This window comes from Populus trichocarpa, chromosome 7 (genome assembly GCF_000002775.5).
Source record: "Populus trichocarpa isolate Nisqually-1 chromosome 7, P.trichocarpa_v4.1, whole genome shotgun sequence".
In the NCBI taxonomy this organism is placed as follows: domain Eukaryota; kingdom Viridiplantae; phylum Streptophyta; class Magnoliopsida; order Malpighiales; family Salicaceae; genus Populus; species Populus trichocarpa.
In genome coordinates, this window is record NC_037291.2 from 4,424,959 (window position 1) to 4,451,922 (window position 26,964).

Here is a 26,964-nt window from a genome sequence, read left to right on the forward strand (position 1 = left end):
AAACAACAAAAATAAAACTATAATATTGCTCAACAATCCTTTTATAATTAAAAAAAAAAGGTTTCTATTGTTTTAATACTAAAAAGAACCTTTTTTGTTATTGAAATTTTATTTAACCAATAATTTTCTCTCTTCTTTATTATTTTTCAATAACTCTTTTTTCTCTTAAAAAAGAATCAAAATGAAAATAAAATAGAATCTTGAACTAAATCGCTTGATCCCCAAACTAAAAGGTCCAAAAAACACTTGGACAAAACCCCTATACAAGACTGCCTTTTTGTTTTTATTTAATTTTAGTTTTTTTATTTTTTATTTCATACAGACAATGAAAGCAAATATATTTCTACAAAATCAAGAACCAATTGAATGACAAGAAGTTTTGTCCCACAAAACATTAAAAACAAAGAAACAAATTACGAAGACTGATTGTCAATAAACACAACATTATAAAATTAAATAAAAAAACTCAAAAAAAAAAAATGAAAGGCAAAAAATAAAAACCATTGTTCCAACAAAGAGAGCTACAGGAAATCAAGCAGTTCTTTTAGGTTTTTGTTAATATAATCAAGTTGAACATCTCCTTTCTATGCAATTAAAAGCTACATAAACAACAAATTTAATTGGCAGGCAATCAAATCTAAATGGAAATTGGAAAAATAAAAAACGGTAGAAACATCCGCCTTGGTGACATCTACCTTGGGCCACTACAAAATCCAGGATTTCTCTCAATCGCATTTCTTTTGCCCTGGTAATCTACTCTCTTTAGCAGCCTTGTCAATAGCAAGCAAGGTTTGATTAACTACCTCGTGAGCTGCAACAGACTTAAAAATGCAACTGACAATTCTTAGCGTTCCTTCTTTTTCTTTTTCATTTCTTCCAATTTCCTTTTCAGTTCGGTTATGATCTTATCCTGGGCGGTGATTTCAAAATCTTTTGTTTTTATTTCTTGCTTCAGTCTTTCAATCTCTTTCAAGTGGTCATCACACTGATTTAACTCCTGTTTCTTCAGTTCTTGCTTCAATCTTTCAATCTCTTTCACGTGATCCTCACATTGGTCTATCTTCGGTTTCTTGGGATCCCCTGAATCCTCACCCTCAAAAGATCTCTTTTTCTGTGAAACATGGCTATCATGTGTCATTTTGCGAACCCGTATGCCAGCAGATCCTCCTGTGTCAAGTTGAAGTGCTACTAGTTTCTGTGGTCGGCCAGACGTGTCCTGAAATATGAGAACATTCATTCAGCATACCTAAAATCCGAAAATTTGCGGGCAGTCTCCCAAACAAGCATAGATTAGGTGCATGTATTCACAGAATTTGAATTCACTCATTCAAGCATATTTAAGGCAAGGTTGCAGCAGAAAATAGAATCCCGCAGCAGAGCACAATAGCTCATGATGCTCTGTACTTAGTGGATCAAGAATGAACTGTTTGAAACAGAACTTATCTTCCAAAGACATGAAAACTAGCAGTAAACTAATACATGTATACATATTTAGATATGGCACAGCAACTAACACATACCTTTTCTAGGCTGCCAATCAAATTTTCAAATGCTTGGCATGCCTCTTCTGGATTCTTAAAGATGGCAAGCACAGAATATCCCACTCCCTGAATCACCTTATGTGTCTGCCACAAAATTATTCATTACATTAAAAACTAAGCATGGAGTTGCATACAAAAGGGAATGAGCTCGATAAATCAAAATTTAATAATTCTAAGATTCAACCAAGATGCTAAAAGTTCAGTATTGGCCACCAACAAACCTGGAGAAAGGCTGTCTGAGGTCAATTCGTTTGAAATTGGGTAGGTTGGGAGAATGCAATGATTCAAATTGTTTCTTACAGTTATCACACTAAATAGTGGATTCCTTTTCAAACCAATATTGCAAGATCCACACAATTTGGATAGCTTCTTCAGGTTTGCTACAAATGTGTTAAATATGGAGACATATCAAAATGAACTCTTTTCTCTAATTTCACATGCATGATTAAAATGGATGAGACATAAAAAGCTTTGTCTCCACTGAACAATCATATCAGTAACTCTTTTTCATCACCATCATCATCATTACTACTTTGGTGCTGGCAAATGCTAATCAAGTCAAGATATTGTAAGATGGAAATTCTATGGATAAGCATAATGCAGTTGCTATCATGATGAGAAGCAGAGACAACATAAACAGCCCTACAACCTATAATTTACAATGAAAACAAGGCGACAGGTATTGAATACAATCACATATTATCTTCTAAAGAAAAATTACAACCACATTATCATTATCATATAACTATTCCCGAGGTTGTTCACATGAATAACTTCATCAGAAGCCATTATTCTTCGAGCCCTAATGTTCTCTTAAATTATCCAGGTATTGAATACAATCATGTATTATCTTCTAAAGAAAAATAAAAATACACGCAGAATATACTCAACCTTGATTTCAATTGTATAGTTTGCAGGGAACAGTCTACGTAATTTTTCTCGGGGGACAGTAACCGGTATTTTGTGGAGAAGTAGCTTTGCCATTTCTATTTCTGGAACCTACAATTACAAAACAAATAAATAAATCATTGATAAGCACATCAGTCAAAATTAGAGGTACACAGGAAACATACATTGTAACTTGCATCTTTCACATCTGGTTGAATCAATGGAATGTAATTATCAACTCCACGCTCGATCTTAGCAAGAACAAGTTTCATTGCAGCACATGCATCATCTAAGCAGTTGTGTGGATCACCTGCTTTGCGAAGTTCATAGCCCAGCACAGACTGTCAACAAATAGATGAAAAATCAGCCATGGATCTACAAACCACCAACAGTTGCTTTCTTTGCCTTCTGATGAATATGTGATGGTTCAATTTCTTAACTTTTATCATGGAAAGCACAGAAGCATGTATACACACAAGCAGCTTACCTTACACAAATTATTTAAGGAAGGTGAACGTCCATCTGAACTTTTGAAAATAAATGACGTATCAATCACTCTTGCATGGTCTAACTTTAGTGCTGTCAGCAATAAACAAATTGCAGAAGGGAGAGTGTCAATGTATGACCACATTGCAACACAAGTTCGAACATCAGGTTCTATCATCATTTACCCAACCAAAAAAAGAGCTCAACATAATACCTTCTAGGTCATTATATAAACTATGGCCCACTAAAATAGTTCCCCTCGATAATAACTTCTTCATGGATATCTGTAAAATGCATGGATTAGCTTCAGACAAAGAAGACCAAATGACAATCTGATATAATAGGTCACCCATTAATGAACCTGTATATCTGCAACTGAACAAGACGCTCCATCCAAAACTTCAGCAGTAACTCCAGTAATCTCAGTTCTATAATCTTCAACTGGTTTGCATGGATTCACTAATTCATCAAGTTTTACCTGAGTGGATAAAGTCCAGAGTTACTGTGTTGAAAGGTGCCAAAATAATCATGTATATTTTATGACTCAATCATTTACATTTCAGTTAGGCCTCAATGATTAAAAAATAGATCTCTGAAGGGCTTAAATTATACCAAACAAGCAAAAGCCAAAACAAAAGGATCTTTTATACCTTTAAATCCGCATCCACCACACACACCCTCACTAAAGCATCGGTACCATCCTTACAGAGAACCATCTCACAATCAACAGCAAGCATTTTATTACATCTTAGCAGCTTGGGCTTTTTCCGGACCTTCGTTACTGCCCATCCCTGCTACATCATTTCCACAAGTTAACAAGAAGGCAAACCAAATTGACTATAAGCATCACAGCCACAAAGTGTCAAACAACATTTAACTATAAGCATCACAGCCACACAATGTCCAACAACATTTAACTATTATCGCAGACCTTCTCATACGATGGAAGTGCATACTTTGACAGGTAAAGTGGATGTTCAAGAGTTGAACGAACCAGCCTCTGCACAGCCACAAATGCAATACCCATGATTAAAACAGATCTACGCATGAGAAAACGGAGAAACACATTTAAAAACTATAACACCAATTGCTTGATGGACTATACCTGTTCAGGTGATTCATTTTCCAGAGATTCTTTCATAGTTTCTTTCAACATCTCACAATTCGAAAGCGACCGAAGCACATTATCAACAAACTGAAAAAAAAACATTGATAAAATTCAATATTCAATAACATCTATTTTAAAGAAGTGGTAATAAATTAATCACCTTCAAGCCATCCTCATCAGTAAAAGTTTGAAGAAACGCAACGAGTGAATCGCGTGACTTTCTCGCCGGATCACTAAAGCCAGACCCAAACTTCCTCTCATAAACATTTAAAAACTGCTTCCAGCTTCCTTGACTACCTCTCCTTCCTTGCTTTTGAGTTAACTTCACCACTTCAGCAAGCACCTGTTTCACATTTTCTTTTTATTAGAAAAAAAAAAAAAACCTACTTTCATAACAAGCTCAATATCTGCAAATTGCTAGCCTTAGGTGAAGTAAAATCAAAATCAGTATGTTTATGAGTACGGGGACGGGGACGGGGACGGGGACGGGGACGGGGACGGGGACGGAAGTCACCTTATCCGAAGCGGCGGCTACTCTGTTGGCGAGGAGGTTTTTGTCCATGATTTTTCCGAGGAGAGAAAAACTAAGGGGGACGGAGGAGAGAGGCGGCTCGAGATATAATAACGGACCGGAAAGGAAGGGTTTTAGAGTTTGGGGGGTTTTCGATTCTTTGGTGTCTAAGTACTGTTTTGTATTGTAATTGTTGCGGTCGTTATTTTTAAATATATATATATATATATATATATATATATATATATATATATATATATATATATATATATATATATATATATATTAAAATATTTTTTATTAATTTTTAAATTTATTTTTAATATTATCATATTAAAATAATACCAAAATACTAAAAAAAATTAATTTAAGGAAAAAAAATTAATTTTTTAAAAAACATAGTATTATTACAAAAATAAACATTTCATTAAAAACTTTAAAGTCACATACCTATTCCTTTTAATTTTGGCTATTATGTAGTAGTTGATTATTGTTTTAAGACAATAAAAAGATAAAGAAAATAAAACAAAAACTTTTTTTATTAAAAAGAAAAAAGAAAAGATATAAACATAAATTTATCTCAAGGATAATTTTTAAGTAAATTTTTATAATTTCAAAACATGAGGTATAAAAAGGATATGTTTTAAAGATAATATTTTTTTATATTTATTTCTAAAATATCCTTGTAAAAAACTTTCAATTCTAAAATTATCTAAATAAAATATGTAAAGATAAAAATGGTTATTATCATAGTTTTAAAACTCAACTCTGAAGTCGATCCGAGACAAAGCCTGGGTCATAGGCCGAGTTATATTAATAGACCAGAAATGAAGGGTTTTAGAGTTTGGGGGGTTTTCGATTCTTATGGTATCTCAAATAATATTTGATATTGTGGTAGCGGTTATTTTTTGAAGTGATTTTTACTTGAAAATATATCAAAATAATTTTTTTATTTTTTAAAATTTATTTTTGACATTACTACACCAAAACGATCTAAATTAGGCTACCATTTTGCGTGGAGTTTTATGACATGTTGATCCATCTTGGTTTAAAAGTTTAGTTCAATCGAAGTTCAAAAATGTCTTACTATTTAAGTCAGGAGTCAGGGTAACTTACACGAAAATTAATTAAAGGCATTAAGGAGGGGCATTTTTTTAAACAAGTGAAAATTCATCATTCTCTCCCTTTATAACAATAGGCTGAATAGCCATAAGGAAAAAAAAAAGATGAAAACTTTCTATTTTCTCTCTAAAATCTTCAAAATTCTTTCTTGAAGTGAAAAACTCATAAATAATTCTTGATGATTTGTAAAGAAAACACAAGATTAAAGTGAATTTGGAAAGGTAAAGGAGAGAAATGGCTATCAAAAGTGAAGAGTGAAAAAGAAGAGATTGAAGAAAAAAAAAGAAGTAAATGATTGAAATCTTGTAAATTTCTTCTTGATTTTGTTTGGATAAGTGATGTTAAATCCTTTATTTGAATTCTAATGAACTTATTCAAGGTTTAAAGAAATGTTAGTTTATGGGATTTTGATTTGAGTTGTTGATTGTTTGAATTAAGTGTTTAGAATGTTAAAAATCATTATAGGTGATGCTCTTGAGCATGAAAAACTAATGGGTAGCGTGTTAACTATATAAAAAGAAAATTTACGCATTTTTATCAGCTAACTTCTAGTTAAAATCCAAACCTAAATATAACAAAATTTGAAACTGGTTTTCTAGAGATGAATGTTATCTTTCAAATAGGACTAATTTTAATTAATTTAGAGTTATAGAACTCTAAATATAAGTTAAAAACTTAACGGGTCAAACTGTATCTTGTTGGGCATATTTTATTAAAAGAGAAGCTAATAGGCGTTAGATTTTCATTGTAGATATGTTTTTGTTTACTATGGATTGGAACAGTAAAATGATAATTTTACCCTTGGAAGAACTCTCAAAATGTTGCATTTTTAGGGGTAAAATAGTATTTTTACTATGTCAATTTGTCATTTGATAATTGTTTAGGGGTTTTATTGTCCTTTTATCATGTTTATGCACAGTAAAATGACTTTGCAACTCTTAAAAGCAAAAAATTATTTAACTCTGGTAAAGGGTCTTTTCGGGTATTTCGCATTCTAATATACAATAAAATTACAAATTGAACCTTGGAGTTAAAAATAGTAAAGCATTGACACAGGGGTATCATTGTATTTTCAAATTACAAAAAACCAGAGAGGACGAACATGCAATGGAAGATAGAGCAAAAAAGACGAAAGAAGAAGAAACATAGGGCAGGAAAGCAAAGGTAGAAGGAGGAATTCTGGTTTCCTAGCAACGAGCACCTTCATTGATCTTCGTCTAAAACACTAACACTCTAGCAGAGCAATCTGCGGCAAGGTAAGCTTTCTCTTCCTTTTCATTCCTTTTGAATCTTCAGTGCATTTAGCACTGTGCGAAGGTAATTAATTACCTTCGCACTGTGCCATGCACGCGTGAACAAGTTCACGCGTGCTTTGCCCAGCCGGGTCACTGGCTTGGGCCAGTGATCGAGCCGGGCTGGCTAGGTCAAGCCCAGCCCCAAAAAAAATAAAAAAATAAAATTTTTTTAAAATATGTGCATGCATAAAAATAAAATTATTTTAGTTGTTTATTCACTGATGTTAAGTTATGAATAAAAATACTGAGTTAAATTTATAGTTACGTAATATTTATCAACGCCAGAGTTGGAAGTATCCGTAGTTGAATATTCACTGGCGCCATAGTTTTAAGACCTGGCCCGGTCCAAGGCCCGAGTTCCGGGTTTTGACCGGGTTACCAGGTTAGCCGGGTCAGTTTTTTTTTTTAAAAATCAAAACGACGTCGTTTTAGTAAAAAAACAAAAAAAAAGTCAACGGGTTTACAACCGGGTCTTGATCGGGTCTTGTCGGGTCAACCGCGTCTTCGGGTCAACCCACCCGGTGACACCGGGTTTTTCCTTCCCTCGTTTTTTCTTCAACCCGGCTCGGTTCCAGCCTCGAGTTGGCCGATTCCCAGGTCGACCCGCGGGGCCGGGTTTTAAAACTATGACTGGCGTCAGAGTCAGTAATATTACAAGTAAATCATCATAGCACAAATCAACAAATTTTTAGCAATTTAAGACAAAACCAACAATGCAGCTTACCTCAGGTAGGGTGCGATAGGGGTGTTAATACCTTCCCTAGCCACAGCCAGTCATGTACCATAGAATCTCTGTTGACTAGTTAGGGTTCCTAGCAGTGGCGGAGCCACAATGGATCAAAAGGGGGCAATTGCCCCCTTAATTTTTTTTTTTATTAAAATATTAACTTGACTCGTATGTTAATATGTTAATATATATATATATATATATATAAAGCTCCCCAATTTTTTCTCTTTTCCCTTTTATTTCTTTATCTTTCCCTGTATAACAAAATAAAAAGGGTTTTTTTCAGCTGCTGTTTTGTCTTTTCTATACACAAATTTCTCATCAATTAATCTTTTGTGTCTTTTAATTTATGCTTTAGGTAATTTTTTTTATTTTTTCTATTTATTTTATTGTCTAATTTTAATTTTATTTTTTATAATTAGTTATTAAAAATATTAGAGTTTATGATAATTTAGAAGTTTTGTTATGAATATATTTAAATATGTTCAAAATAAATGTTTAAATCTGCTAATTTAATCAATTAAGTGTTTTTTTTATTATAAAGAAATAGATTAATATTCATGCAAAACCAATATTCTTGACATCTCTTGCATTGACAGAGTAGTTTATTGAAATTCTAAGAGAATAATTATAATGTAAGTATTTTTAAATTAATTTTACTTGAATTAATATATATGTTTTGAATTGATTTCTAATGCATGTTTATATAATATAGTATTTGTTAATAATTTGCCCCCTTATTTAAAAAATTCTGGCTCCGCCACTGGTTCCTAGTGACCGTAATACTAGGTGGCGATTCTTTAAACGAGACATTTTCCCATCAAAGAATAGGATGTCAGAAATCCATTTCTTTTCAAAGATTTATTTTTAAGGCCACCGCGATGTCAGGTGCGACATTTATCATTAGTGCCTTCTTTTTTTTCCCTTCATTTCTCTCTCTTATCCCTAAAAAACTATATGTGTCCTTAATTTTTGTTGGTGTTTCAGAATCCATCCTCTTAGTTTTTATTTTTTATTTTAGTTCTTTTCTTTTTTGTTAAAGTTTTATTTATTTTCAATTTAGTCCTTAAATTATAATTTGTGTATATGATGTTTTTCGATTCAGTCCTTCTACTTTTGATATTTCAATAATAATAATAATAGTTTTTAATTTTATCCTTTAAATCAAATTTATGATTTTTCTCAATAGTAATAATATTTATTTCAGTTTGGTCATTTTTCTTTTGATTTTTTGATTTGTTTACTTTACTTTTTTATCAAAATTTTTATGGTTTTTAATTTTATCCTTTAAATCAAGTTCATGATTTTTTTTTATTCCAATAATAATAATAATAATGATACTAACAATATTATTAATAATACTACTAATAGTGATGATCATGTTAATAATAGTGGTAATAATAATAGTTTATTATGATAGTAATAGTGGTGATGATGATGATAATTGTGATAGTAATATTTATAATAAGAACAATAATAGTTGTGGTGGTGGTATTGAAGCCCAATTATTGATTAACCCAATGTTGAAAAATAAAATTAAAAAAAAATCAAGTCAACCCAGATTAACTTGTCAAACCTAGATCATGAAATTGTCCAATCGAAAGCAAATTAAAATAAATTATAAAGTTCAATTACCAATCAATTTATTGTTGAATAATGAAATTGTAAGAAAAAAAATAAGAAAAAAAAACTTGAGTCAACTCAGGCTAACTCGCTAAACCCTTAACTCGAGGCATGAGACTGGAATAACCTCATAAGAAAAAACTGAAACAAATTATGAAGTTTTATTCTCAATCAACTCAAATATTAAAATATAAAATTAAAAAAAAATCAATTACAAAAAGGGACAAAAAGAAAAAACTCTCAACTAAGTCAACCCATAAAACAATACATAATAAATTCAATATTAAAAAAACAAATTGAAAAAAAATGATTTTTTAAAAAAGTAATGTTCCAATTAGGAGGGAAACAATGATTTCCCCTTCTCAATTAGTTTCTAATAATAATAATAATAATAGGTTGTGCAATATCTCACACAAACCAAACTCAATTTAGATCATATTTGTTTGCTAGAAAGTAATTTTCTTTTGAAAAATAGTTTTCATGGAAAGTAAAATCCTAAAAAGTAGATTATTTTTCGATATTTAGCAATGTCATAAAAAGTAAGTTGAAAAATATTTTTTAGTGTTAAGCTATATTATGAAAAATGAGCTAAAAAAATATCTTATGAATATTATTTTTTTGAATTTATTAAAAAATAGGAACCACATCTGACAAATGAAAAGGTTGAAAGATGATGAAATTAAAAAAAAATTATTTTCATAAATTATTTTAAATAAAAAAATAACAATAAAATAAATAAAATTCAAATCTAACATATAAAAAGGTTGAAATAAGATGAAATTGAAAAATAATTCTAGTTTTATAAATTATTTTAAATAAAATAAATAATAAAAAAATTAAAAGAGAATGAAATTGAAAAAAAAATTCATAAATTAATTATTTCAAATAAAAAATAATAATCATAATAATAAAGATTAAATCTGATAGATAAAAAAAATTCTAATTAAAAAAATGATAAGAGAAAACAAAAAGAAATCAAAATAATAAGGAATAAAATTATAAAAATTAAATCATATTATAAGGGATAAAATTGATAAAAAAAATTCAAAACAAAATACATAGCAATAAAAAATTTAAAAATTAAATTTGATATAATCAACAAATTGACAAGATATTTTTGAATTTTTTATAACTTCTAGAAAATATATTAAAATAAAAATAAAAAATATTTTTTAAAAAATCAAATCAAATTTTTCTTTAATTATAAAGTATTTTTATTAATTAAATTTTCTAATGGTAAATAAACCCATAAAAAGTTTACTTTGGATGAAATAACTATAGTTAAACTAAATTTTAGTTATGATGATTACACACTGTAGCAAAATTGCTGCACCATTATTGCACCTCCTTATCCCAAAATGCATGCAATCCGATGCATTGGCTTTGGATTCACTAGAGATTGATTCCCTCTCCCAACGTGTTTCACAGAGCACAGTGTAGGTCAAGTGCGATTGATTCCCTCTTTTATGCTTCAGATACAGAATTATCATAGCATCAATAATTGATTTGTGCACATTTTGACATGGTCATAAGAATACCTAGGGCCCTAGAGTGTATGTAAGATCATGAGAACAGTGTCTTCCATGATCGATGGTGTTAATTCTTTCTCTTCCTAGAACTCCAGCACGCCATGAAGAAACTACCCAGATGTTTTGTCCCCGCCAAAACCAGACTTCAGGTATCCTGTTTCATTGAGATGGCTAACATCACCCCATGTTCTTATGATATGTGGAAGATGTTGATAGACGTGTTCAATACCCTTCCTCCAGACTTTCCATGGGGGCAAGCTCGTTGGTACAGTTCTCTGATGACACCCCCATGAGTGACCACAGCAACTCGCTCTCCTGCAATTCGAAACAAGAAACATTATATATTTAACTTGCACCTAAAATGCAAAGTTTTCCGAACACTTGTACTAGAAAATAAGAAAGTCATACTATCAAATGATTTCCACCAAAACTAAATTAAGACGAGATGTTGTTACTGATCTTTACTGATAATATACCTGTATCTGAATGCTTCGCAGCAATTCTCTCCAATGAAGATGTACAGCGCTCGTAAAGTTTATCAAGACTTTCACCACCACCCTGACATGTAGGAAATCAGAGTAACTACTAGCTCGGAATCAAATTCAAGAATTTTAAAGAATTAACCTACATCAAGGCAACTGCTTTGGGATAAACTAGCTTTGGGATAAATTCTTTTAGTACACACTTTCCAGGGCTTTTAGAGGAGTTTCATCATAAAGACTCGAAGAGATTCAAAAGAGTTCAAGTTTCTTCGACGCATTTCGTTTCTGCATTTATTGAGGGAAAGAATCCCGAATAATTAGATGGTATGATGTAATCAATGGGATTGAAAGTTTATCTCCTAGAATATCTCCTAGTATAGTGGATCTAATTATATATATATGTTGTACATATGCTGTTCTTGTTTATCACGAAATATACAGAGAATCAATTATATTTCCATTCTCTCTTTATGGTATCAGAGCAGTGGTTCTAAGAACCCAGAAATACCTCATGTCAGGTGACGAAGATCAAAGGTTCCTTGAACAAAACAGGAGCTCAATGTCTTTCAGGACCTCAGAAACATGGGAGAACTCCAACCATCCACTCTTCCTCCATCACGCAGACCAACATGGGTGCAGTTAATGAGCATGGCACTTACTATCAAAAACAAAAAGGGGTTTGTAGATGGAACCCTCAGGAGACCGACCCACAACTCTAATGAGCAACAACAATGGGACCGATGTGATATCCTTGTAAGAACATGGCTGCTTGGATCCATGTCAAAAGATATCTCAGGCAGTGTCATCCATTGCAAGGATGCAAGAGGTATATGGCTGGAATTGAAAGAAAGATTTTCTCAGACTAACACAGTTTCCTTATTTCATATAGAAAATGCCATTCATGATTGTGAACAAGGCACAAACTCAGTCACAACATTTTTCACAAAACTCAAATGCCTATGGGATGAGAAGGATGCACTTAATTCCTTTCCTCCTTGCAATTGTGAGGTAGCCACCACGGTCAAAACCTTCCTGGAGACACAGAAGACCATGAAATTTTTAATGGGGCTCAACGAAAGCTATGCACAGACCCGAAGCAATATCATAAGTATGGATCCTCTTCCAAATCTGAACAAAGCTTATGCCATGGTTTTACGCCATGAGAAGCAGGCAGAAACCTTCACTGGAAAATTGAATACACCACCAGAAGCATCTGCATTCACAATAAAAAAAGTGACCCGTGATTTTGCATCAACCAATGGAGAAATCAAATTTTGTGAAAAATGCAACATGAACAATCACAACACCAAGAATTGCAGAGCTCACCTCAAATGCACATATTGCAATGGAAAAGGTCATACCTATGATTATTGCCGAAGGAGAAGGAATGCTACTGCAGGTGGACAAGGAAGATCAAAGGCCAATCACGTAGCTCCTCAAAATCACAGCAAGGAAGATTTGCCAGAATTCCCTTTTTCACGAGAAGAATGCCATCAACTTCTCAGCCAAATTTTAGCAAACACAAAGTCTGCATCAGCCAACCTAGTCGGTAACATTCCAAATTATGAGGAACTCTCATGTAAATCACACCAATTTTCCCAAAGTGCTACAGAAATTACATGGATACTAGATAGCGGTGCCAGTGATCACATTGTCTGTAGCCCAACTTTCCTTACCTCATTTAAACCAGTCCATAATCGTTGGGTCAAACTTCCCAATGGCAGTTCCACACCGGTCACCCATATTGGCACAGTAGCCTTCTCTAAACACTTTGTTCTTCATAAAGTGCTTTGCGTCCCACTTTTCTATCTCAATTTAATTTATGTGAGCAAGCTGGCATTTGATTCATTCTATATTACCATTTTTCTCAGACAAGTTTGCTTTATACAGGACCTACGATCGGGGAAGATGATTGGAACGGGCACTGAGAAGGAGGGTCTTTACTGCCTCAATTTGTCATCGACAGCAACGTGCAATGCAGTATACATCAACACAGACAACTTGTGGCATCAAAGACTTGGTCACCCCTCAATTAAAATATCTTCATTATTTTCGTTTCTTGCCAATAAAGCATGTATTTCCAGAAATTGCTATATCTGTCCTTTAGCCAAACTCACTAGGCAGCCTTTTCCATTGAGCACTACACGTAGTGCATCATGTTTTGATTTAATTCACATTGACATTTGGGGTGGTTATCATGTTCCATCTTCCACTGGTGCAAAATATTTTTTTACCATTGTTGATGATCATTCACGAAGCACATGGGTATATTTGATGAAACACAAATTTGAGGCACGAACTTTACTCATTCATTTTATTCAAATGGTTGCAAATCAGTTTAGCAAGAGTATTAAGGTCATACGTAGTGATAATGGCTCAGAATTTAAAATCCCTGAATTTTATTCATCTAAAGGCATTATTCATCAAACTAGTTGCGTCAACACACCACAACAAAATGGTGTGGCTGAGCGCAAACATAGACATTTGCTAAACGTTGCAAGAGCCCTACTTTTTCAAGCAACTCTTCCAAAACACTTTTGGGGGGATGCCATACTCACTGCCGCTTACTTGATCAATAGGACACCGACTTCGCTCCTTAAAGGGAAAACACCATTTGAATGCCTTTTTCACACAAAACCAAGTTACTCTCATTTAAAGGTTTTTGGATGTCAATGTTTCGTGTCCACACACCCCACTCGTCCTAGCAAATTTGATCCTAGGGCTCATGAATGTGTTTTCATTGGGTATCCACATGGCCAGAAAGGGTATAAACTTTACAATTTAACAACTAAAAACATTCTTGTTTCAAGAGATGTGATTTTCTTTGAGCATGTGTTTCCATTTCAACCAAGTCCTGTTCCTACCTCCCGGTCTCATTCACCAAAACTCATCCCTACAATTTCTCATACACCTTCCATGCATATCTCCATCCCTATCCTATATCCTCCAACTTCCCAATCTTTCGTTGTTCCTTACTCTCATCATACTATCCCATCACCAGATTTAATTTCTAGCCCACCAACAGACAACAATCCCTCCATCCCTTCTGCCTACAATAACACACCTGACCCACCTCTTCCTCTCATCCCCTCACCCCTACCAACCCAACCGTTACCCCTAAACCCACGCCGATCTTCTCGAGCCACAAAACTTCCCACTGCATTGCAGGGCTTTCATATTGATGCAGCCCTCCCCTCACGCCCTGATCGATCAGACTCTTCGACCGAGGTCCTTTCTCCAGGTCAGGCTCATAGTCTCTCCAATGTCCTCTCTTATGCCAATCTTTCTTCCCCTTACAGAACATTTACTACTAATATGACAATTCTTAGAGAGCCTCTCTCTTTTTCTCAGGCACTTCAGGACCCCAAATGGAGAGACGTCATGCAGCAAGAAGTCCAGGCACTTCATGCTAATAAGACTTGGAGTTTGGTTCCCCTTCCGGCTCACAAACGCCCTATTGGTTGTAAATGGGTTTTTAAAATCAAGTATAATCCCAACGGCACAATTGAACGTTACAAAGCCAGGTTGGTAGCCAAGGGATTCAGTCAAGTTGAAGGGATTGATTACTGGGAAACTTTTGCGTCGGTTGCTAAGCTCACCACAGTTCGCATCTTACTCAGTCTTGTAGCCATGCAGAATTGGCATCTTCATCAATTGGACGTCAATAATGCGTTTCTTAATGGAGACCTTGATGAAGACGTTTACATGCAGCTCCCTCCTGGCTTCAGACGAAAGGGGGAGCATCGAGTTTGCAAACTACACAAATCATTGTATGGCCTGAAGCAAGCTTCACGACAATGGTTTCTTAAACTTTCCTCAGCACTCAAATCAGTTGGCTTCACACAATCATGGTCCGATTATTCCTTATTCGTCCGAAACCATCAAGGGATCTTCACAACCTTGTTGATATATGTCGATGATGTTATTCTAGCAGGGAACAATTTAGACGACATCACAAAGACCAAACGCTTCCTCTCCAGCCGTTTTAAGCTAAAGGATATGGGACAATTGAATTACTTCCTTGGGATAGAGGTAGCAACATCTAAGCATGGGATTTCTTTGTGCCAAAGGAAATATGCATTGGAAATTTTGGAAGACACAGGTTTTCTTGGTGCTAAGCCTTCACGTTTCCCAACTGAACAAAACATAACACTTACACAAGAAGATGGGGACTTACTAGAAGACGCCTCTCAATATCGGAGACTGGTTGGACGTCTCATTTACCTGACTATCACATGGCCAGATCTTGCATACGCAGTTCATATACTTAGCCAGTTCATGGACAAACCCAGGCAGCCTCACTTAGAAGCAGCACACAAGGTATTGAGGTACATCAAACATGCACCTGGTCAGGGGATTCTTTTACCGTCCAAAGGGCCATTAGAATTGAGGGCATATTGTGATGCAGACTGGGCTCGCTATAAAGACACTAGAAAATCAACAACTGGCTATTGTATTTTCCTTGGACATGCTCCCATCTCATGGAAGACGAAGAAGCAAAGCACAGTGTCACGTTCAAGTGCCGAAGCTGAGTATCATTCCATGGCCATTACGTGCTGTGAAATAATGTGGTTGCTATACATTTTAAAGGATTTGAATGTTAAGCATGAGCAGCCAGTTAAATTGTTCTGCGACAATAAGACAGCAATACACATAGCCTCCAATCCTATCTTTCATGAAAAAACCAAACATATAGAAATAGATTGCCATGTGGTGCGAGACAAAGTGCAAAAAGGATTGGTTAAACCAGAACACATAGGGACCAAGAAGCAACCAGCAGACATATTCACAAAGCCACTGAGTTCGAACCAGTTTGCCACATTACTAGGCAAGTTGGGAGTGATCAATATACACTCCATCTTGAGGGAGAGTATTGAGGGAAAGAATCCTGAATAATTAGATGATATGATGTAATCAATGGGATTGAATGTTTATCTCCTATAATAGCTCCTAGAATATCTCCTAGTATAGTGGATCTAATTGTATATATATGATGTACATATGCTGTTCTTGTTTATCACGAAATATACAGAGAATCAATTATATTTCCATTCTCTTTATAGCATTTGCTCATTTTCCTGATATTAATTTATAAACTTCTGAGAGAGAGAGACGACGTGGCACAATGTACTCAAACTTCTTTTTGGTTGGTCGCTTTCCTCAAGCATGACACATGTCTTGCATAGATTTTTGAGAAAGTATGCATGGTGAGGTAATAGAGCATGATGAGGTAGTGTTATGCACAAGCAATGTCTGACAAAGTGTGCCGGATGAGTTAAGAAGCAACTTGACAAGAGGAGACGATCTTGCTGGGATGAAAAATATGCATCGTAGGTAAGAAAGACGAGAAGATTGCACATATGGCGGAATTTTCATAACAGCTGTGCCGTGAGAATTGACAAGATAGACTGACAATTAGTACAAACAATTAAGGGAACTCATTGAACTAATAAGTTTCACAAAATTTAGGGTTTTAAACATAGCAATGTGATGCCTACATGGAGTTTAATACTTTCCAAATCATGGCTCAAGATTGGCAAGTAGAACTACCATAAACAACATAATTGAACTTGGCCATGTAGGTAAAAACCAAAAATTATATATAAATCAAACCCAAAACTTAAAACCATAGTCTCATCACGTCAGTAATATACCTCAACAATACCATAAGTAACAGCGATTTTCTCTGCTAGCTGTCTCAAAAGCTCTCTTCAAATCAGAAGAACATGCAGCGCAGTGGCGGAGGGAGGGGGGGCTAGCAGGGGCCCCGACCCCTGCAAGGAAATGCCCCTCCCTTGTAGGTGAGTGTGATTATAAAGAGTATCGTTGAGAAAAAAATGTTCCAGATGAGTCAAATGACTTAACTTTATAGAGAGAAACCATATATATATTATTATTATTTTTAAGGCCTGATTGCTGCTTCTAAAGCTTGCGACTATAATCATCTCAACATTAAATTTTAGAATTTTGTATGATTTTTATCCATTGAAAGGGTTTTGACTTTACTTGAGATTCTATGTGGTATTTTGAGATTAATGGCGAAGTTCAAGATTCACACATGGTTTGAGATATTGTAACTCTTAGTTTAACATTAGAAAATTTGTGTTGTTTGCGCTACTTTGAAAATCAACATTCAGTTTTTATGCTATGCCCCTCTAATTTTTTTTTCTTGCTCCGCCCCTGATGCAGCGGACACTTTAAACTCCCTGGTTAGTCTATCAGCCACCTGCAAGAAGTTAGAAAAGAAGATTTTCCAGCATGAGAACAAGAAACGCTAATGCTAATATATAAACCCCACATGAAATACAAATTGGTAACGTACCACAGCTGCCTGTTCTCTCCCAACTTCATTCAATTCCACATCAACATGCATGTCCCTACCAGAACATAGCAACCAACACACAATCTCATAACACTGAATTCTAATGCAATCATATCATATCATAAAAAAAAAATTAAAAATGATTTAATAACAGATTGAAGTAGTTATTATTTTTGTTTAAACTATAATTGCTGGATTCCACATAACCAGTCTCATTGGAATTAACCAAAAAAACCTAATCAAACTGGTTTAAGCAAAGAAATTCAAAATTTGAGGAATGCGCCTGCCTTGCCTGGGATTATTAGAGTACTGAGCCATGGATGGGAATGGGATGGGTGTTTTGAGTAGGTGAGGTGAGATTAAGCTATGCCTGTGCCTATACCTATGATTGATCTGGAATTTTTGAAGCTGCAGAGAGGAATGCTGTTAGTTAAACTTGAATGTAAAGGTGAGATTAAACTTGAATGTTAGTTTTGATTTGATTTTATCATAAATTAATTCTGACGACTCTGTAAAGGAATAGAATTATGTTATTACAACAAAGCCCACAAAAATATAAAGTTTTGTACTTTTAATCAATTTTTAAATAATAAAATAAAATATTTAATATAAAGACAATAAAAATCCGACACGTGTCCTTTTAACACCCGGTCAATGATCAAATACAGAATCATTAGAAATGCTCAAGCTTTTGTCAAATATCATCATATCCTGTAATTCGTTACAAAAACTAATTATTATAACAGATAAATTGTTGAAAATGTCAAAGAACAGGAAATAATTAGAGAAGAGATAAAGTCTTCTTTGTCTTTGTGATATGTTCTGTTAGTGTTTTTTAAAAACTTGATTTTTTTTAATTTTAAATTAATTTTTTTAATATTTTTAGATATGTAAAAAATAATTTTAAAAAAAATTATCTTAATATAAAAAATAATCATTACAGCAAAACACCACATAACTTTATCCCAAAACATGGTTTCACCTTGAAATTCCGTCCATCGGATACCCATAAAACTCAAAAAAAAAAAACAAAAACAAAAAAATACTTTGAATTTCGATTCTGTATTTCATGGTGGAGTCAACAACTTGCTTGGTCTTTCTAAATTGTACGCCTCAACTATTGCCTAAAAATCTGGCAAAAACTAGGATATTTCCTCTGAACTATTTGATTTGAACCCTTCAATTCTTTTAAAAATCTATGAAATTGCTGGTAGTGTATTAAAAAATGGTAGTGTATTAAAAAATCTATGAAATTGGTTATGTTTGTTTTTTCTGAAAAATCACTTTCCAAACTTTTTTGTGTTTGTTTGCCATTAAAAAAGTTGATCAACGAAAAACACTTTCAAGTCGAAAGAAAATTTAGCTCGGTTTTCAGGAAAGTGTTTTCCTAGAAAATTTGGGCGGAAAATACTTTCTGGAAATTGTGAAAAATTTAGAAATGTCATATTATTTGTTGATTATATCAAATTTGGTCTTCAAACTTTTGATTGTTATATATATTTTGTTTTGAATATTTATTTTTCAATTTCATCCTTTAAAATTTAATTTTTATATTAACTTTGGTCCTCATTTTTATAATTGTTATTTGCTTTTTCCTTATTATTTTTTTATTGAAATTTTTTATATTTCAAATTTGATACTCATTCTTTTTATTGTTACTTATTTTATTTGAAATAATTTATGAAATATTAATTATTATTATTTTAATTTCTTCATCTTTCATGTTTTTTTATTTTTTAGATTTGATCTCTATTATTTTGATTATTATTTATTTTATTTGAGATAATTTATGAAATTATATTTTTTTTTCAATTTCATTCTCATTCAAATTTTTAATTTGTAAGATTTGTTCCTCATAATTTTAATAAACTTGAGAAAAATAAAATATTAATAAGTTATTTTCCAGCTTATTTTCCATGACATAACCAAACAATAGAAAGTGTTTTCCAACTTATTTATCATTACACTACCAAATATAAAAAAATAATTTATTTTCTCGAAATTCACTTTTCAAAAAAATATTACTTTCCAGCAAAAAAATAATCACAAGAGTTTTTTGAAAAAAAAAAGGGGGGGGGAATCAGTGCCACTTCAAAAGAATAAATAGAATTCAAAGGCTGAAATCGACATCAATATAAATATACATGGCTAGGGAGGGGGGTGGGGGGGATAACAGAGGAGCAAACTGCAGAAACTCTTCAGATGGCAAAACCAGAAGCATCATTATGGGTTATTTTAATGATTCAACATATGCCAATCTAGCGGGCGGGTTGTGATAATAGGATAAACACATGAAATAACTTGGGAAGTAACGCTTGTTGAGTCAAATATAAGAGCAGAAATATTAGTGCGATAAGAAAGATGATAGACGAGCAATGATATGCAGAAATTCTTCTTGTTTTCATTTATAACTGCTAACAAAAATTGAACAATACAGAAAGAGGTGCAAGAGCACATCATAAGAACATATCCTGCTAAAAACAAGAATCAAGCAATTAGAGCAATCAATAAAAAAAGAAGGTGACAAATGGAGCAAGAGCTGGTTTCCCACTTTACCATCTCTTACAAAGATCGTTCACAGATTGCTTTTTGAACTATCCCCATGATTTGATGACCTGTGAAAGGCACAAGGCACTAAATTTCTACTTGCAAAAAGCCCCATCTTTGCCCTAAACTGTGCCAATCTCCCAGTACTGATTGAAGGGCCATCCCCGACAACTACCTGTCCACCCATCACCGGAAATTCCACACCACTTTCTTGACCTCCAACATCACTACTACTGGCGTCCAACCCTTCACTTTCAATAGCATCAAAACTGACAACAAGTGATCCTTTGCGCCGTAACAACCAATCCACAACCTCACTACTAACCCCTCTGCATTTCTTGACCTTAACCTTAACCAAATTCGGACATCCCCAAGCAAGCGCTTCAATTGCAATATCAGAAATAGCACACCCCTTGATGCAGAGCTTCTTTAATTCCACACATTTGGCTGCAATGCACGCAATCTCTGCATCACCAATAGCTCCACTCCCACATAATGCCAACCTCTCCAATCTCCGACAATTAGAAGCAATTGCCGCCATGCTAAAATGCGTAACATGAACACCGATCAAAACAAGCTCTTGTAAATCCGGACACTGTTTCGCAACAGCCATTAAACCCTCATCTCCAATCCGATTAATCTTCCACCCATCAATATGAAGCTTCTTCAACTTCTTACAGCTCTCCGCCACAGAAACAAGCCCTAAATTCGAACACTCAGGATTCTTCACAATATGCAAACTATCTATATTTACACATTTCGAAATGGCTCCAAGCCCAATGTCACTCACTTGTAACCTCTCTAAATGAACATCACTCAAAAAGCCATTTCCATTCCCCATTTTTACAAGCACATTATCCCAATCGCCTAAACAACGAATCACTTTCAAAGTCTTAAGCATCTTACACTCAACCACAAGCGGTTCAAAGCATTGGCCATTAACTAACTCCTTCAAACAAATCGATTTCAAACTTAAAGCAGCCGCGCCGGGTACGATCAAGTCGTTCCCATTATTGAAACTTCTAAGTCGCTTAATAGTCAACTCCTCAAGTTTAATACAATACTTTAATAGCATATTAATTCCTTTAGCCCCAAAATTGCACGAACCGCAAGAAAACTTCGTCAAGTTCTTACAATTTTTAGCAAAATCAGCCATACCTAGCTCTGTTACTTCACGGCATCCACGAAGCTTGAGCCGCGTCAGACTCTCGCACTGGATAGAAATCATGAGCAACGCATCGTCGTTTAAGCTAAGAGATTTCCGGTCACACCGGAGAGAGAGTTTAGCAACCGAATCGAATCGAGTAAAGATCGAAGGTACATAAGAGGTTATCTCCGATTGCGCATTGAGAGAAAGCCGGCGGCGGCTTTGACCATCGACGCGCAACCATCGTTTGCAGACAAGGGAGGAGCGTTTGCGGTCAGCGGCGTTGAGGAGTTGAAAGATGCAAGCTAAACAATCGTCTGGTATGCCCTCCGTGAAGTCTGTAAGAGGGCCGTTTTTTATTTCGTCGGTGAAGTCCGAGGGTTCCGGTGAGATTAAAAATTGATTGGTAGGATAACTAACGGTGGAAGATGATTGCCCCATTTGGTGAGTGAAAAGACGCGCCACTGCAGTAACTGGTTTAGACTCTGTCCCCGCTTCCTTTTAGTTTAGCTTTTGAGGTTTTCCAGGACATGAGAGAGGGAGAGGGAGAGGGAGTATGTTGGGGCACAAGCGAAAATGGTAATATATAATTAGGTGAGCGAGTCACCCGTCAAAAGGTACTAGGGGCGTGTCCTCGTCGTAATCGCCGAGGACCGAGTAGGATTGCGTGTACAAGCAGGAGTGATCGTGGCCGTTTAAAGAAAAGCAGGAGGGAAACGTATTGCTTGTACTTGATTGAGGAATGTGAGGATGAAAATTATTATTAATATATGAAGGGAAGGGAAGAACTTGGGAAGGTGGTGACAAGGAAAGACGGGTTGTTTTTGTTCGAAGCACTATCCTCGAAGGTCATTCATCATTTCTGATTTCTTTTTTAAGAAAAGCAGAAAATAAAATAAATAGGACGGGATGATTGATGCCTTTGACCGGAACTTGCTTGTAACAGGGGGCGAAGTTGAGCTTCTATTTAAGAAAAAATTAATTTAAAATAAAAATTTCCAAGAATTTTTCTTAGAACCCGTTTGACAATACGTTAGTATTCGTGTTTTTTCAAAAACACATGAAATGGTCGTTTGGTTACAAATACTGAAACAATCAAAACACATGGGTCCCGCCATTTATATGTGGCAGGACCACGATTTTGCAGAAGCAGTAATATACTGCTTTTTGACGAGTATCAACCTGTGAAACACACACTATTCAGTGAATTGCACTGTTCACGTGAACAGTGCAATTCACTTTGCACTGTTCACGTGCACTTTTTTTTCAGTTTATTAATTTTTTTAACAATTTTTTTTTAAAAAAACTAGTTTAGAGTGAATTAAATTCACTTGTATTGTGATGTGAATAATATTTTTTTTCATGAAAAACTAGTATAGAGTAAATAAAATTTACTCGCACTGTAATATCAATTTTATACCTGATAATATTTTATCTGATTTTATTATACGCTCACAAAATTATGAAAACTGTAGTTCTTATCGGCTGAATTTTGTATGTAATGGAATTATAAATAGTTTAATGGAATAATAAAAAATATTTTATATCAAGTATTATTTATTTCATGATGTAATAGGAGTAGTTAATTCTACTCTATTTAAATTTAAAACCATCAATATTAATATATATATATTAAAATTATTTTATAACCTCAATTTCAAAAACATTCTTAACCAAATACATTAAACTATTTTTTCTTCAACCACAGTTTTAACCAAACACCTATTTTTTCAAACCAACCTCAACTAAAAATACTTTTTATAAAACAATTTTTTTCAAACCACAACAGCTACCGCAATACTAAAAAACAAACGCACTTCTTCCCCGTAACTACAAAATAATTTAAATATCTAGCACTAGGATAGAACCGCGTTTGACGCCACCAACTCGTGAAGCAGTCCTTTTCTTTTAGCTATCAACGCATCCGCCTGCCGTTTATGTTTTTTAGGATCAAAACTTGATTCCTTTCAACACCACGAAAATTCCCTTTTCTTTTATCATATATTTTTCTTAAATAAGAAAATTACTTGGAGATTGCGATAAAAGTGAAATGTGGATTCTATCTTTCTTTATATTTGACTCTCAAAGGGTAACGAGCAAAAGTACTCAACGGGGTAAACTAGAATTTGTAGAATAAGTTAGGATTTATGTATAGTAAATTCATCGTGTAATACAAACAATTTATTTATGCTTAGAATTAGGTATTTAGGAGAAATTCTAATTTGTATCAATTTAAATATTTCATCCAATTATGGAAAAATTGATTAGCCTTATAATTTATACAATTTACAAATTTTCTGAAATTTATTTTTTTTCTTTTATTGCTTTTCTTTTATAACTTTTCTTTACATTTTAGTTTGTTTATTTGATTCTGTATTTTACTCTTTAACTTCATTTTTTAACTCGAACATACTATAACAATATATCATTTCTTAAATATTAAAATATTAGATATTCATTATAAAACCTCGATTAAAAATATTATTACCAGTAAAATATTAGAAAATTAACCCAAAGTTAGAGAGAAAAAGAAATAAGTGAAGAAAACTTGAATTTCTTATCGATTTCTTTGTGATTTATTGTGATTAGAAGATGAGAATCACTTCCACCATAATTAGTTTTAATTTTGGTATGTGTTTGAAGCTTACGAAGAAATGTGTATATTATAAAAAATTAAATTTTATAGGCTAAGATGTTTAAATTTGTATTCTTTGTTAAGAATCATGTTCTTGGGTATGAATTAAAAATGAGTAATGAGTAGATCGTTGAAAATTGAAGAAACATTTATGCTCCCCTTTGAATGGGTATTTAAGCCAAATTGATGTAAATAATTCTGAATTTATTTGTTTTGACATGAAATTGGTGTTTAGTTATATTTTATGATGAAATAAATGATTGAGTGAAGAGTTAATTACATTGAAAAAAAACTTGGCTTGTTAATTCATTAATGTTTTTTTATGAGAATATTATGATTTTATAATTTGAATCGAAAATTTAATTTGTCAATCTAGATTGACTTAGATTAATCTATTATATTATTATCTTAATAGTTAAAAAAATTCATCCAATATGACTTCATTTTATTATTTTAAAAAAATATTATTCAATATATCTTGGATTTTGAATTCATATATATATTATTCTATATTGAAAAAAATCTGAACTTAGATTAAATTATTTTTGTTTTCATCGTACGGTAAGAATGAGTAGGCTTTGCATGTGAAGTCCATTCATTGAATGCACTGGCAGAAATTTCGTATTTGATATTTTCAAGTTTCAATCAGGCAGTATTTAAAAAAAAAATCAGATTTGAATTCTATTTACTCTCAAAATTGAATATTCAAAAGAACGTGAGAATTAAACTCCATCCTCTGTTAGCAAAAACCAAAACAAAATTTTTTCTCAATTTTATTTCTTCCAAGATTGCCGCTTGGAAGGCCAAAGCAGCTCTCGGCAGTCGGCACAAATAAACAACAAAACAATTATTTTTGATATATTTTTAAATAAATATACTTTCAAAAATAATCACTCTGCAATTATAAAAACAAAACCCTTTAAATTCCATTATCAGTCGGTTAGCAACTACCCGACCAAAAAATTCTTTGAATCGCTGAGAAACACGAGGCACCGGCCAACCCCAGCATTGCTTTGACACTCAAATCAACAAGTAGGGGAGTCTCAATCTGTAATCAAAGTCAACGGTCAACTCTTCATTCAATCCAAGGTCAAATACGTTAGAACAACTAATGATGAAGCAGGACTATTCCAAGTTTTGAAACGTTCAGCTTCGCCGCTATATTAAAATAATTTTTGATACAAGTGTATTAAAATAATTAAAAATATTAATTTAATATTTTTTAAGTTAAAAAAAGAAGAAGAAGAAAAAAAGCAGAAACAGGTCTAGAAGCTCACCTTCAACGTATCAATGGTCTGGTGGCTTTTGCTTCCTTAAAAAACAAACACGACTGTTCTACTTTTACCACTTTGATGACGTGGCACGTGATCAGGCCCAAATAAATGAGTGCAAAGGGCTTGATTGACGTGGGTCAATAACCTACTCATTCTTATAAATGGATTGCGAACTCTTCTGGTCAATCCTGGCCCAGTAAGAAGCTTCTCTGCAGATTATTTAAATATTTACCTTTTTTTTTATTTTAGAACCAAAGGTATCCTGAGCGCTGGCCCAAATTAATCCCTTTGCGCACCGGGTGACAAGTGCTCCTCAAAGGACGGGCTGCAGACGAAGAGAGGGGTCGAACCCCAGACCTCGTAAGCGACGAGAGTGCGCCTAACCACTCCGCCAGGACCCCATGGGTTAAATATTTACCTTTATCTTGGTGCTCGTTTCCTCTTTCCTAAGTATTATTATTATTATTATTATTATTATTATTATTTTCATAGAACATTTTCCCTGATTAATAGGAGTCATGTTTGTTTTGTAGACAATAAAAGCATGACTCGACACAAACAAGCATGGTCTAATGATTGTACACTTAGTAACTTCAGGCATGTTCGAATCCAAGTGATTTTACTGTAAAAAAAAATGGTTATCTCCTATTATTGTGTGGTTCAAGACCCAACGATCTTATTAAATAAAATAAAATAAAGCATGACTTGAAGTTTTGGGGATTTTAGAGTATCGTATGGTTGCTTTCTAAAATTAAAATATATTAAGAAATAATTTTAAATTATTTCAAAAAAATTAATTTTAAATAAATAAAATTTTAATTTTTTTCAAAAATATTTAAAATAAACTCTTGATGGCATGGTGGTGGTTTGGACCAAATCTTACATGCTGATTACTGACCTATTACTTGGACGTGGATTGTTGTCTATCATAAACCTAAATTTTTTTTGACAAAGCGCGGGGAATGACGACTTGTTACTCCCATTTGACCATTGATTCTTTGCTTTCTTTCCAACCTTGGGTGCCAACTTCTTGCCAAAGACATCCATGTGTACAGTGGATGTTCTATCGACTTGGTTAATTTTATAATTTTTTTTATATATTTTAAAAATATTTTTTTATTTGTTTTATTCTTCGTATTAAATTTTTAATGTTTTTAAATCGTTTTAATGTTAAAAATTATTTTTAAAAAATAAAAAATATTATTTTAATGAATTTCTAAAAATTAATTAAAAAAATATTAAAAAAAAACACGTCCAAGTTTGTCACGACCCGATTCTCAGATCTATGACTGACACATAGGCAAGGTTTCCCTTCAAAGTTCAAATACCTATGCGAACCCAAACTTACATACAATCCTATCCTTTAAACAACTCAATCAGAGTTCAACACAGCATTAACAACAAACTAATTTTATAATATAATTTTATTAATACAAGAGTTAATATAATTTTATAGTTTTGAAGCACTAACTAAACATAATTAAAGATACAAATTAAAATAAAAAATCAGGTTCGAAAAGTTCAACAAAAATAACCTATAGACTATAAATCTGAAAAAAGTAAAGAATAGTGTAATTGGAACAGCGAAACTGGAGTGGATATCCCACTACCACCTCTCAATGATTCTAACCTCTTGTCAAATTGATTTATCATTAAAGGCGTGGCGTGGATCAGTCAAATTGGGCACCGACTCAGGTTTGTGGTGTGGTGTGCCCTTTCTTCAAGAT

At 33.4% G+C, this 26,964-nt stretch overlaps 2 protein-coding genes across 3 annotated transcripts; both read right to left on the reverse strand.

Moving 5' to 3' along the window:
* Positions 1-522: 522 nt before the first annotated feature.
* LOC7483093 (small RNA degrading nuclease 1) lies at positions 523-4,711 on the reverse strand. 2 transcript variants are annotated; one of them, XM_052454311.1, is made up of 12 exons: positions 4,538-4,711; positions 4,184-4,366; positions 4,021-4,110; positions 3,847-3,915; positions 3,566-3,709; positions 3,277-3,393; positions 3,130-3,199; positions 2,917-3,008; positions 2,615-2,770; positions 2,433-2,540; positions 1,521-1,625; positions 523-1,216 (listed from the first exon to the last, which is right to left on the reverse strand). In XM_052454311.1, exons 1-12 carry the CDS (start codon positions 4,583-4,585, stop codon positions 845-847), a joined length of 1,554 nt encoding a protein of 517 aa, XP_052310271.1. In that variant the 5' UTR covers positions 4,586-4,711; the 3' UTR covers positions 523-844. The 2 variants fall into 2 exon arrangements, with proteins under 2 accessions (XP_052310271.1, XP_024460761.1); XM_024604993.2 differs by having other exon boundaries at positions 3,566-3,706; positions 4,538-4,710.
* Positions 4,712-20,015: 15,304 nt separating this feature from the next.
* LOC7462590 (F-box protein SKIP2) lies at positions 20,016-22,123 on the reverse strand. Its single transcript, XM_002310083.4, has one exon. The coding sequence runs from the start codon at positions 21,767-21,769 to the stop codon at positions 20,210-20,212; it is 1,560 nt and encodes a 519-aa protein (XP_002310119.4). The 5' UTR covers positions 21,770-22,123; the 3' UTR covers positions 20,016-20,209.
* Positions 22,124-26,964: the final 4,841 nt, after the last annotated feature.

Coding starts and splice junctions, on each gene's coding strand:
- LOC7483093 (XM_052454311.1), bottom strand. CDS start 4,585: ATGGACAAAAACCTCCTCGCCAACAGAGTAGCCGCCGCTTCGGATAAG. Junction 4,367..4,537: donor TAGCCGCCGCTTCGGATAAG/GTGACTTCCGTC, acceptor AATGTGAAACAG/GTGCTTGCTGAAGTGGTGAA. Junction 3,200..3,276: donor GTTCAGTTGCAGATATACAG/GTTCATTAATGG, acceptor TGCATTTTACAG/ATATCCATGAAGAAGTTATT.
- LOC7462590 (XM_002310083.4), bottom strand. CDS start 21,769: ATGGGGCAATCATCTTCCACCGTTAGTTATCCTACCAATCAATTTTTA.